Source organism: Anabrus simplex, chromosome 2 (assembly GCF_040414725.1).
Source record: "Anabrus simplex isolate iqAnaSimp1 chromosome 2, ASM4041472v1, whole genome shotgun sequence".
NCBI classification, from domain to species: Eukaryota; Metazoa; Arthropoda; class Insecta; order Orthoptera; family Tettigoniidae; genus Anabrus; species Anabrus simplex.
This window is the reverse complement of record NC_090266.1, coordinates 1,184,811,384-1,184,826,279: the sequence shown is the minus strand read 5'-3', so window position 1 is coordinate 1,184,826,279 and position 14,896 is coordinate 1,184,811,384. Positions and strand designations below refer to the sequence as shown.

Genomic DNA, 14,896 nt, shown 5'->3' with positions numbered 1-14,896 from the left:
TATCTGCAGGAGCACTTTAATACATTGTGAGCTTGTGAACTTCAGCCTAAAGCTTCACAGACTGATTAATCTAACTTAGGCCAATTCCAGGCATCGCGTGTTTACATTTGAACATTTCTTTACAAACGCATGTATGAAACTTACCATCTGTATACATCGAGATTTATGCATAACAACATCTAGACGATACTTAATAACCTCCACAAATTTCATTGTTGTAAACCTAATGCATGCGATTGGATAAAATTTTAAACGTAGCAATCGGTCTTTTCATGGAATAGACTTATTCTAAATTCTGCGAATTGTGGTAACGTTTATTGGTAATGTTAAGATATTTTTTATAAGAAGGACAAAGGTAGATTTTGCAAAAAAATAAAAATAACCAAATGTGTAAGTTGTGCAATGTCTGCATAATACAGTTAAAAGTGATCGTCGCGTGTTTACTTGACAGCGTCGCGGGATTACACACACGAATCAGTGCTATGGCAATATGGCACAAGGGGCTAGTAAATCTTTAACTCTGCATCAAATACGATCACTGAAAGATAAAAATGTATATTTAATATTGCAGTAAATAATAACAAAGAAGGGGCGTGATGACGCAGCGGCCAAGCTGCTTGCAACCATCAAGACTGACTGGGTTCGAGTTCTGGTTAAGGCATGTGTGATTTTCAATGTGAAAGTCGCATCCGGTGGTTCGGATTTTGCGTAAATAATGATGTCTCGTGGCTTACGATCTCGAGTTATCAGCCACGTAAAACTACAAGCTTCCTTCCTCACAACAACAACAATAATAATAATAATAATAATAATAATAATAATAATAATAATAATAATAATAATAATAATAATAATAATAACTATAGATACTGACTGTGGCCTACTTAATAAAGTGAAGTGTTTATATGAATTGTAACACATTTAACACTAATAACAGTGAATGTAAAATGAACTAAAATCTTTTAAAAAACTGAACATTCAATGCTTAATGCAGTTTGAATGTAAGGTTGATCAGAAATACAAAATATGGTATAATAAAATGAAAAAAAAATGTTGTTCATTCTGCTTCTAAGACTTGTAGAAGAGGAAGTAATTGGCGTCATCTTCCTTCTCCTTGCATGCCTTTCCCTTTTCTTTCTTTTAAAATCCTCATTGTCCTTTTTTCTTCTCGCGATACCGTTTACAACGTTTCTTGTGAGTAAGCGGCATTATTAAAAAAAATCACCTCAGTCTGAACACAGATTGCTGTTCTAAAATATTTCCTTTACAAGTGAGTGTAATGCAGAAACTGGATCCTATGGGCAGCGTGTTGCATCATAATGCATTCCTCTATATACGCAGCTCCAAGCGACGGGAAACTCCCTGGTCGCCTGCTCATGAGTGTGTCATTAACACACGGCGTATTTTACCATCAGCTTCGTATGAAGCCTTTTGAAATTTTAAGCGAATGATATAGCAGCTTGAAACGGTGTACAGTAATGGCTTTGCATACCTAAATTTTATTCAAATTGAGCCACGCACTTTTCGTCTACAGAAACCTTTATAACTTTTTCGTCGCGTGTTTACATGGCCTGCATCAATAAATTTGTTGCCTTATTGTGTGCGAGTCATCAGTCCATAGACTGGTTTGATGCAGTTCCCATGCCACCCTATCCTGTGCTAACCTTTTCATTTCTACGTAACTATTGCATCCTACATCTGCTCTAATCTGCTTGCCATATTCATACCTTGGTCTACCCCTACCGTTCTTACCACCTACACTTCCTTCAAAAACCAACCGAACAAGTCCTGGGTGTCTCAAGATGTGTCCTATCATTCTATCTCTTCTTCTCGTCAAATTTAGCCAAATCGATCTCCTCTCACCAATTCGATTCAGTATCTCTTCATTCGTGATTTGATCTATCCATCTCACCTTCAGCATTCTTCTGTAACACCACATTTCAAAAGCTTCTATTCTCTTTCTTTCTGAGCTAGTTATCGTCCATGTTTCACTTCCATACAATGTTGCCCTATTACGCCCGATATAAACTGTTAATAACCTAAATAAGTTCTTTACTGCGAAGAGAAAGAGCATTAGAATTAACATTTACTATAATTATTTTCGTACCTTTCCATCATAATAAACAGTAATTCCTAAAACTATTGAGAAATGAATGAAATGAATTTAGACTGTACATAAAGGTTCAATTAACCACACAATTAAAAACTGAAAGACATCAATAAGTGAATACATACAGTAACATTAATAAAATTTCATGTTTTATCTGTCATAAAAACACATTTTTGAATTTTATTTTAAACTTCACATTTTCCTACTTGGGTGGACTATTCTCTGGAATCAGCCCATACCAAGCAAAATCAAAATGAATAGTCAAATTTAAATAGTAGAAAGGATTATTTAAAGGACTTACATTCTATGAATCAACAATTTTAGCAAAGATTTCTCAGCTTCACAAGTTCCAATGATATAATTTTATCGTCAGGTTAGCAGAAAAAGAATAAAAATAAAAATAAAGGTACAGTGTTTCCAGAATTTTTTTTTAATTTACTTACTGGATCTGCTAGAATTATCACCCGCACAGATGCTTTCCCTGGTGTATCTAAAACCAATAGAGGTGTCAATATCTTCTTGTTAGCTGCTCTAATCTTCTCATCAATTATTGGCTGCTGGTCAAATGGACAAGAAAAGGCTATGCGACCATATGCCTCTGCACGGTTTATTGGTTCACCTAAAAACATAAAAAATTTAACCTGATCAATAAAAACTATATTATATAGAGAGGTGGAAGACAAGAAGCACTGGTGTGAGGTTGGCTCACTTTGCTGTACATGCTCACGCTAAAAAGGAGTTCAGCTGTGTGATGTCACCGCACTTTGCACCGCTTTCTTGTAGCCATAGAGGAGGAGGAAATGGTTTGAGGCATGAGGGATGCAACGATTTGAGAGAAACAGGAAACAAATCTAGTGTTAATAACACAACTGACGTCTTGGACAGGCGCGACTCCATAATACGATCTGCAGAGCTGCAGAAACACCAGAATGAAGGATACAATATAGAACGATTAGCGATCCCATCCTTCATAGCGAGTGTTGATATCGAGCCAGATATCGATACCCATACAGTTACTGGTGATCTGGCAACCCTGTTTAGATCTGTGAACGACAGAACATCAAGAGAGCACGCTTAACTCCAGCTTTCTTCTGATAGGTGGCTAAGAGTCACCCATAAGGTTCTGTATGAACTGCACGCCTTACAGAACAGCAGGCCTATTTGTGTGTGTGTGTGTGTGTGTGTGTGTGTGTGTGTGTCTGTCACTCAGACCATAGAGTCAGTAAATAATACACTAGAGATAGGACCAGCGCCACCGTCTGCGAGAGAATCGCTGCAGCGAGCGAGCATGTTGAAATCTCAGCTGTTTTGCAAAAAGCGCCCTCTACTGTACACATCAGTGTGAATAGAGAACTTTTAACACTGTGGATATTGATATGGTTCAAAATTCTTACATGTCAACTTTCTCAGATACTACAGTATAGTTGTGATGCTTCTGTTCAGAAGAAAGCCCAAATAGCATAACTACAGGAGAAATAAGTCATAAAAGATTTTGACTGTTCATGTTAAGTTTTCGAACAAAGTAGGCCTACTTTATGATTGGAGGTGTATCTCTATCTTTTGTGTAAATGGCCAGGACTTCAGCATAATTCTATCCAACGTCCGAAAACTTTCTCTCCCGTACGAAGCAAGTGAGCGAGTTCTTAGGCCTACAAGTAATCATGAAAATGTTTCTTCGTAATGGCAGTGAATTCTATTTTCACCATTTTGGTCCGTATTAACTTATATACAAATTTCTATAAAATAATTTTCCGCCTTGTCAATACTTTATACACTTTATTCTATTTAATTACCGTACATGTACATGTTTCGAGAGCCTCTGCTCTCTTCCTCAGTGGTGCCAAATACTAATTATCTTAGGACTATGGTTCATTGGTATCATATTTCAATTATATATTAAAATATATGCATTTTAAATTAGTCACAATATTACTCTAAGTTTTCCTTTTGTCCATTTACATTGTCATTTGTCACATATTTTACCAGAATTTTACCAATCATAAATGATAAAATCTAATTAAATTAATCTCTATGTTAATTTATGTCCTTATTAATATCTGAAAAATAGTAATTCTATAAAATCTATCTCTATCCTGAATTATAAAATAATAAATAATAAATAGCCACTTTGTAAATTAAATTAATAAACTACATTTATGAAGTTCATCATTTTTTAAAAATATTTCTTTTCTCTTCTTAACGTCTGCTTTAATTTTCTATACTTCTTACGAATCAGAAATTTTCTCCTCTTACTCTCTTCCAATTCTTCATTCCTTTAATTTATCCGCAAATTGAAATGATGTGATGTTTGTCTGAACCCAAACAATATGACAAGGTCATTGACAGCAGAGAGTAGAACACGTTTGTTTTCAAACTAGCACAAATATATATTGAGAGCAAGGTTAAAATCTGACAACAAGACGAACTGAATTTGTTTATTTAAGGAATTTTACGGTTAGAAACAACGAGCAGATCATCGCGCAACCAATAGCAAAGTAGCAACAAGGAGGGAAGGAGGACATATTGTTTCTGGTAAAATATGTGACAAATGACAATGTAAATGGGCAAAAGAAAAACTTAAGAGTAATATTGTAACTAATTTAAAATGCATATAATTGAAATATGATACCAATGAACCATAGTCCTAAGATAATTAGTATTTGGCACCGCTGAGGAAGAGAGCAGAGGCTCTCGAAACATGTACATGTACGGTAATTAAATAGAATAAAGTGTATAAAGTACTGACGAGGCGGAAAATTATTTTATAGAAATTTGGTAGTGAATTCTATCGAGTTAGGTAGTCATGAAAATGAAAACGGGAACGTTTGTACTCTCAAATGATGTTTCCCTCCATTAAGAAAGCCGACTTGCAAAGATGTATGCAGATCTCTGAATCTCTGTAAATAGGAGTGTGTCAATAGTAGATCAACATTTTTTGATAAGCGGAAGAAAGGCTTTATTTTTTGTAACCTTTTAATTGTTGTTTTTGGTACAAGTCAGTTATTTATATCGTCGATGCCCCTCAAAATCGGGGTCTTACAAATTGAGATGCACGTCGTCTACCTGTATTTTTGCTGTACTTTTTCGGGAACTTCACACTGATAGGACATGGAGCAAAGCGTTTTCGCGAAGTTGGAGGACGGATGCATGCGAGCTCAGTTGGCACTTCCTGTATGCAATAAGAACTTAGATGTGCAATGACTGGGTGTCACAGAGCTGAACCAACATAATTCAGCACGAGCAGCCATGGTCTTGAATATTGTAATGTTAATGCTGACTGAATTAAACGACTGGTCAGAGATTATAAACAAATTTTGGCTCTACGTTAAAAGAAAATATATAACAAATTTTTTTGTGAAAATGTAACTTGAAAAGGAGAAAACAATTATTTCTGCAATTTAGAAGAGTCATACATAAAAATTACATAGACATTTTTCAGCAATTTCCATTCTGCTTTTTCATAACCAATTTATCAATGTTAGGACATAATGTCTGGGTAATTTTTAATCGAAGACTGCTTGTTAAGTTGTGATCCGACAAGGTACTTTCGGATTTGGACATGGCAAATTTCATAACAGAAAAGAATATTGTTTGCACACAATGTTGAACCGAACATACATAATATCCATGCAGCAAGAGCATATAACCTCAGATATATGGTTTAGAGAATATTCTTGTAAACATTAACCAAGTCTTCCTCGTGTTTATATATATAGTGTCACACTGTAAATTTAATAGTTCCATTTGGTACCTGCTAGGAACCTTGTTGACATCCACTGAATACAGGGTTGCAAAGATTTGAAAAGTAGTAGCAAATGTTTCTACATCTTGAAACCTGGAATCAAACTGAGACAAAGGTTTTTTTAGAATTTGCACAAACTCTTCAGAGACTAATATTAGGAGCACACATGAGAGTCATCAAGAGCATTATAATTTAACTGTCCCCTCCAGTTAAAAACTCACTGCGCCGTTTGTCTAGGCAACATTACATTACTCAGCTCTCGCCTGATGTCACACGAACTGACATGCTTTCTCTCCATTCCAACATGTCATACTGTCTGAAACTGTCTTCATCTGGTACAGAATGATGGGAAAAGTACAAAATAAAAGTAATATTGGCAAATTAGAGTTGCCTGAGATTCTTTTACATTATTTACATTTTCAACTAGTAATCAGTAAAATCACAATTACTTCACAGAATGCCAGTCTTAAAGAAATCAATGACATTTTCTCTTTTCGTACGGGGCTGGAAAGATACCACAGTTTGCAAGGAAAAAGATGTTACTTCATTTTGTGTGGTTTTTTTTTTTTTAGCATAAACATATCAAGTGGCTCTAATCACTAAGCGAGACTAAACATGATACCTAGAAATTTCCAAAATTTTTTTTTTTTTGACATTTAATATTTAAAATAATTTGTCATATACTTTACAAAATAATTGGTTCTTAAAATTCTCATAGCTATGCCTTGACCTTTTAGCAGAATGTACATCTCAGCATCTGCCTAAAAGACTAAGTACAGGTGCACTTGAAATAGTCTACCTGTGTTAAATTTGAAGAACATACGTAGCAGTGATGGATATTGTAGGATAAGTCTGATGTCTTTGAAAGCACTGGAGACGTAAGATAGTACCCCATCCAGCACTGGTTCTGCTGTAGTTGAACAGAAAAAGTTATCTACCACCTAATTTCTTTCCCATTTCTCTTTTCACATATTTCGCCCCAATAGCTCTGCCTGGTTTAGAAGATAGCTCTCATTTTCTCTCTTTTTTTTTTTTCTGGAAATTCCACTCTGTTACTCCATGTAACAGCAAATCGTCTCCAGAAAATTATGCTTTTGTGAGTTAAAGTACACACTGCAGAGACTATGCCCATTAATATGTGTGTATTTATTGAACTTGCTGCTGTTCTATGCACAAAACCAAAAATAATGGACAAATAGCTAGTCCTATCACAAAATAAAGACCAGCATGTGACTTAAAATTCACTTTTCAACAAAAAAAATATACATTTTGTTTGCAACTCTGAGACTTCTCCAGGAAATTATGCCTTTCATGTCAATGCACACATTCCAGAGCAATCGCTGGCCGAGCGCTGTTTGGCTGGGCTCTTGCCCCAGGTGGATTGAGGAGTAATTTAGTGTAAAAAGACTACTTTGGAAACAAATTCCGAGTTATTAACTAAATTAGTCTCATGACCACCGACTTAAAAATGACAACTTACACGTTAATGTTTGGTAGAAACAGAAGTGAGTGACCAACTATCAGCCCGTCAATGACTAGCCAGTTTATTTATATTTTTATTACATGCTACAGTTTTGTGAAGTTTACATAATGCATCCATGTAGAATAATGTTTTCTTTTTTTATTGTTAATTTGTTGCTGTTATTTTATCTCTAGTTTTAAAATTGCCTGCACAATACTGCCAGTATCGAACGATACTGTTTGTATCTATACTTGATTCTGATATCATCGGAGTATTGATTTCTTTTGTAACCTGAGTATAAATACCAAAATATATCTAATGTATCGCAAAGACCCAACATATTCTTGGCATGATGCATTGAGAGTGCTCGGCCTACAACTCTGCCAAATTCTTGATGGGATATTTCAATCAATCAATCAATCACTACTGATTTGCATTTAGGGCAGTTGCCCAGGTGGCAGATTCCCTATCTTGTTTTCATGGCCTTTTCTTAAATGATCGCAAAGAAATTGGAAAATTATTGAACATTTCCCTTGGTAAGTTATTCCAATCCCTAACTCCCCTTCCTATAAAAGAATATTTGCCCCAATTTGTCCTCTTGAATTCCAACTTTATCTTCATATTGTGATCTTTCCTACTTTTAAAGGCACCACTTAAACTTATTCCTCTACTGATGTCCTCCCACGCCATCTCTCCTCTGACAGCTCGGAACATGCCACTTAAAATCGAGCAGCTCGTCTCCTTTCTCCCAAATCTTCCCAGCCCAAACTGTGCAATATTTTTGTAACGCTACTCTTTTGTCGGAAATCACCCAGAACAAATCGAGCTGCTTTTCTTTGGATTTTTTCCAGTTCTTGAATCAAGTAATCCTGGTGAGGGTCCCATACACTGGAACCATACTCTAGTTGGGGTCTTACCCGAGACTTATATGCACTCTCCTTTACATCGTTACTACAACCCCTAAATACCCTCATAACCATGTGCAGAGATCTGTACCCTTTATTAACAATCATATTTATGTGATTACACCAATGAAGGTCTTTTCGTATATTAACACCTAGGTACTTACAATGATCCCCAAAAGGAAATTTCACCCCATCAATGCAGTAATTAAAACTGAGAGGACTTTTCCTATTTGTGAAACTTACTACCTGACTTTTAACCCCGTTTACCATCATACCATTGCCCACCGTCCACTCACAACACTATCGAGGTCACCCTGCAGCCGCTCACAATCACGTAACTTATTTATTACTCTGTACAGAATAACATCATCTGCAAACAGCCTTATCTCTGATTCCACTTTGTTACATATATCATTGATATATATAAGAAAACATAAAGGTCCAATAATACTGCCTTGAGGAATTCCCCTCTTAATTATTACAGGGTCAGGTAAAGCTTTGCCTACTCTAATTCTCTGAGTTCCATTTTCTAGAAATATAGCCACCCATTCAGTCACTCTTTTTTCTAGTCCAATAGCACTCATTTTTGCCAGTAGTCTTCCATGATCTATCCTATCAAATGCCTTAGATAGGTCAATCGCAATATAGTCCATTTGGCCTCCTGAATCCAGGATATCTGCTATGTCTTGCTGAAATCCTACAAGCTGAGCTACAGTGGAATAACCTTTCCTAAACCCAAACTGCCTTCTGTCTTATTAATTTTGGAAACATCTCTAATATACGATATTCACTCGCGTTTTAGACCCCTTTTCCCCCCACTTTTACCGCCAAAAATGGTAAAGCGGGGTCCAATATGCGATAACCTCAAAATTTTGTGCAGCGAACACATGACTTCTAGGGTATAAAGAGCTATAAATTGTACGTGTAAACATTCTATAAGTACAATTATTTAACAAACTTAGAATGTATTAAGTTATACTGGCTATTTTCGTCGGAAGGCAGTATTTCAAAACGTAAAACGACAATAAATAGTGAACACGACTTTTAGGCCTACGGTACATATAAAAGTCCGTTTTAGGTACTCATGTCACGTCATTTGTTACATCTCATTAATTCCTCTGGTGAGGCTGACGTCAGGAAGGGCATACGGCCGTAAAAACTTGCTACAAAGATTCGTCTCACTTCATACTCGATCCCTTAGAAGAAAGGGATAAGGGTATTGTGTTATCATCTCTATACTAATATTATAAAGAGGAAAAATTTGTAACGAATAGACTCAAAAACTACTGAACCGATTTTAAAAATTACTTCACCTATAGAAAGCTACACTGCCAGTGAGTAACATGGGCTGTATTTTATTTTCAAAACAATTCGAGGTGGGGGGCACGGGGGGTTGATATGAAAATAATAGGCTAATATAGGCAAAATATCGAATTTGTTGTATAAGGACGAGACAAAGCTCAATTTAATCCCCTTGACGCAAAGAACAAAACTCTGTAAGCCCTACGAGCCCAAAAACTATGTTTTAAGGCCCTAAAACCAACCGTTACGGAGATATTGGCACCACACTACCCCTGCTCCAGGAATCGGATAAAGTAATGAACTGCCGTAACCATGGCAACGTCAGCTCCAGGATTCTACAGCAGCGAAATTATCTACCATAAATCACAAAAACCTAACACGTTACAGACATGAAAACTGATATTTGGAATCCCCCTTTAAAAATAAAATAACACAAATATTCGTTTTCAGAAAATCCACTTGGGGGGGGGGGGGGAGGTGAAAAGAAGTGAGGAAGGAGTTGAATTATTTACACAAGGATACATATACCTCAAAAAATTAAGATGTTACAGACTTTAAAATTGGTACTTGGAATCTCCTTTAAAAATGAACACACTCTTTTTGGAAAATCCACTTAAGGGGGTGAAAAGAATAAAAAAGCGGGTGAATTTTTAAAGTGAGTATCTTCTTCTTCTATCGCTTTACCCACACCTGTGGTGTTGCGGGTGCGAAGTGAAATCTATCTGTAAACAAACAAGGGCAGAAAATCTCCAGGACGAGGAAATTATAAATACATGGATATGGTTAGTGAGATGTTCCAAACAGTGAACAGTAAGTAGATTCAGGATATAAAAAGAGAATGGGTGGCATAAAGGGATGCTGTAGTAGAAAAAGCAAGGCAATGCCTAGGAACAACTGTGTGTGAAGATGGGAAAAAGCTAACATCTTGGTGGAATGATGAAGTGAGAACAGCGCGTAAAAGTAAAAAGAAGGCTTAAAGGCTTATCAGAAATGGCTCCAAACAAGGGCTAATGCATACAGGGAATTGTACGCAGATGAAAGAAACAGAGCAAAACATAGTTGTTGAATCCAAAAAGAAGTCTTGGGAAGATTTTGGTAATAACCTAGAAAGGCTAATTCAAGAAGCAGCAAAACTTTTCTGGAGAGTAATAAATCTTAGGAAGGGAGAGAAAAAGGAAATTAAGAGTGTTTTTGGTAATTCCAGGTGAACTCATAATAGATTCCCTGGAATAACTGGACAGATGGAGGGAATATTTTGAAAATCTTCTCAACATAAAAGAAAATCTTCCTGGTGGTGTCGCAAACAACCGAGCTCATGGGCAGGAGGGAAATTATGTTGGTGAAATTGCACTTGAAGTGGAAAAGGTGGCAAGGAAATTCCATTGTCATAAAGCAGCAGGAATAGATGAAATTAGACCTGAAATGGTTAAGTATAGTGGGAATGCAGGGATGAAATGGCTTCATAGAGTAATAAGATTAGCATGGAGTGTTGGTAAGGTACCTTCAGATTGGCTAAAAGCAGTACATAACTGCACCTATCTATAAGCAAGGGAACTGGAAGGATTGCAACAACTATAGAGGTATCTCATTGATTAGTATATTAGGCAAATTATTCACTGGCATTTTGGAAGGGAGGATGCGATCAGTGGTTGAGAAGCTGGATGAAAACCAGTGGGGTTTCAGACCACAGAGGGGCTGTCAGGATCAGATTTTCAGTATACACCAGGTAACTGAAAAATGCTATACTAGGTAGGCTACAAAGTAGTACGGTCCAAATATCCCAATCCTTTATGCAACGTGGCAGCACCGAAATAGCTCGCCCACTTTTCATAACAGAACACCTTCCTTGTCTCACCAGAAATTTTTAAAATTTGAAAATCAATCAAATTAATATTAATAACTTCTTTCTCCTGCTATAGATTTCACAATATTTAAATGAATATGATCAGTAGCCAATGCAATGAGTAGTATAAGAATGGCTCAATGTAGGTAACCACACTGACTTCTGCTAGCACTGTTGTGATTGACCAACATTTCCACATTAGCTTCATGCTACATTCTTTTAATTTGTTTGTTAGATAGGACATTAAAAAAAAAATGATATTTGTTCATGGCATCGACCTCTGCAGATCTTTTGCCACCATACGATAGGAACCTGCGTGTAAGTGTAATTACGGAAGTGTAGAGTGTTGAATGTGAGGAAAGGAACGTCAAGGATGAGACAAACACCCAGTCCCCAGGCCAGGGATATTAATAATTTAGAATTAAAAACCCCTGACTCGACCGGGAATCGAACCTGGGGCCGCTGGGTGACAGGCGGACGCGTTGCCCCCTATACCGCAGGACCGGACTAGATAGGGCACTTAGTGTGAAAAAATAGCACTCTACTGAAAAAGAAGAAGTACAAGACACTAGAAAAAAAAAAAAAAGTATCCCTGGTAACTCAAATGAAATAAGAGTTTACTTGTTTTGAATTGGAGAAATTCACTTACCTATGTCTCTGAATTCCAATTTGGCTTGATTATCAGCAAAACCCAAAAGTACTGATGTGTCAGTCTGCTCATAAATTTTCAGCTGAAGAATTCCATTCCAATATTCGATTGTATTGGCAAGGTTTGAACTTGCAAGGGTGACTTTTTTGACAGGATCTGCAAAAGACAAGAAGCAGCTTGAAGAGCACTTTACAGAGAGAGAGGGAAGGGAAAGGTAAGATTTATAAATTAAAAAAAAAAAAAGATTTATCAGATACGCAATGTATGAAGCAATTCTAATAACAACCGTTTGTATTACACATGCAAAGAAATAAATCAAACAAAAATTAAACTGAACCCCCAATAAATTACTAGGAAATTTATCAGATTACACACACGCATAGGCCTAGCAAGTCAGCAGGAGAGTATTGAGTACAGTCACTTTCAATAAGAAAAAGAGCCTCAGAAAGAAGATTATAGACCGGACTGACACGTCCTCTCAGACAATTGTAAAGTATGATGACCGTAAGGCTGATATACAATGTTCTGAAAGGAAACCCCAAATAAAAAAGAGACCCAAATACTGAATCGGAGCTATGAACATTCTATCATTAAGAAAGGTAGAATTTCTAGACATGATGGATAGAAGAAAAATATCAATATTGGGATTAAGTGAGACCAAATGGAAAGGGATTTGAAGACACTTCGTAGAGGATATAAATTATACTGGAGTGGACAGGAGAAGGTAGCGAAAAATGGTGTTGGATTCTTAATTAACGAAGGGACTGATGCTACAAATGAAGTTATCTGCAAAAGTGATAGAATCATTAAAATGTTCATGAAACTGGAGAACACTAAGTACACCGTCATAAAAGTGTGTGCCCCACAGACAGGCTGCAGTGAGGAAGACAAAGAGAAATTTCAGCAAGACCTGGAAGATACAGTTAATGAGGAAAATATTATTATTATTATTATTATTATTATTATTATTATTATTATTATTATTGGAGATCTAAATGCGATAGTTGGGGTGGACAGACTTGGGTATGAGAACATCATTGGTCCACATGGATTTGGACAAAGGAACCCAGAACGAGAACAACTATTAGATCTGTGCAGAAGAAATGATCTTATGCCCGTTGCTCATGGTCAAATTTTTCACCAAATTTATTGAACAACTCGTTCAATAAGGAGCGACTGTTGCTAACGGTCAAATTTTACGGAACACCTGATTTGATAAAGTATTTTGTCAAATCATGGTCAAATAGAGCATGTCCTATTTTCATTAAATTATTTGATACAACAGCCAATCACAGCAGTGTATGAGATGAAGTAGCGATCTGGTAGCGGGTCTGTGAAGCTCAAGTTGTAAACAAACATGTCGGGCTGGACGAAAGAAGCAGTCGAAATTTTAATTGAAGAGTATATGAAACATACGTGTTTATATGCAGTTAAGTCTCCACTGTATCATAACAGGAATGCTAGGAGAGATGCGGAGGCAAAAATTGCGCGGGCACTGTGTGAAGTCCGGCCAAACACGGATTCTTCAGAAGTGAAGTCCAAGATCAATGGCCTACAAACACAATTCAACACCGAAAGGTTAGTGCAGTATTATTCCTTCACTTTATTATTATTTTACGATCTGGGAGACGATTGTTCCGTTATTGTAGTTAGTACTTGGCCTGTGATAAATTATTTGAATGATCTATCTCAAGTTCGGTCTAGCCATTCATAGAAAGGCCTATGTTTTCTAAGCAGCAGTAACTATTATAGATAGGCCTACTGTATGTGTTTTAATGGATTGACATTACGATTTCAGGAATAAAGTTAACAAACTGAAGAGTGGAATGAGCTCCGATGATGTATACAGGCCATCATTTGTGTGGTATGACAGACTGCTGTTTCTTACTGACCACATCATGCCAAGAAGTAGCAAATCTAACCTTGACATGTCACAGCTCAGTGAAGATGGATTTACTGAGTCTATAGTCTTGGTAAGTGCACTGAATACGAAGTATATTAATCATTTTATGAAATAAATAACTTGCATTCTAATGATCATCATTATAAATATCCTACAAAAGTGAAGCAGAATAAATTAAGAAGCAAGTTAGAAAAGTAAGTAAATAAAGAAACCTTTCTGAAATATTGTTTATATAAGATGATGATGATGATGCTTGTTGTTTAAAGGGGCCTAACATCGAGGTCATCGGCCCCTAATGGTACGAAATGAAATAACAAAAAGGTCAAATACATCCACTGACCAAAATAAAATAAAAATTGTCATGAACAATGATTGGATGGACATGAACCCAACAAAAAGCAACCAACCAAACAAACAAACAAACAAAAAAAACAGTGGATCAGACTTAAAAAAAAAAGATCGAAAATAATAGTATTACTGACCAAGGGACCACTCATAAAGCACAAGGATGCTTGATGTCTAAAGGGGTGCAAAATCCATGTTTAAGGCCCCACAGAATGGTACATGTCGCGAGTAAAGTAGAACCATGGTATTAGTCATGTCGGGGTACTAATCAAAAGCAGCGAAGACTCACGGTGTTCCACACAAGAAGGTACTACTCACAAGGTTTGCACTTCGTACAGGGAACGCAGACCTATGGTGTTTCTCACACAATGGCGCCACTCATAGCCAACGCAGACCGATAAGGTTCCTCACCTAGGTGTACTAACCACACATCCTGTGGTGTTCCTCACAGAGTGGGTACCAATCACAGCCAACGCAGACCCACGGTGTCGCTCATACAGTGGTACAACTCACAGGCAACGCCCAGACCCGCGGTGTTGCTCACATGGGTACGACGCACGGGTACTGGAAACCCACAGGAGAACCCCCTCCAGCTGCTACTAATCACAAACTTATTTCATACCTAATACAGTGGT

The 14,896-nt window shown here is 36.8% G+C and overlaps 1 protein-coding gene across 1 annotated transcript in view; it reads right to left on the bottom strand.

The window, feature by feature from the left end:
- Positions 1–14,896, bottom strand: part of LOC136863394 (glyoxalase domain-containing protein 4) — a 97,875-nt gene that overhangs the window by 18,475 nt on the left and 64,504 nt on the right. The window contains exons 4-5 of the mRNA XM_067139803.2: positions 12,014–12,169; positions 2,554–2,729 (exon numbers count right to left, since the gene is read on the bottom strand). Of these exons, the coding sequence (XP_066995904.1) occupies positions 2,554–2,729; positions 12,014–12,169 (332 nt within the window). The remainder of the gene's footprint in view (positions 1–2,553; positions 2,730–12,013; positions 12,170–14,896) is intronic.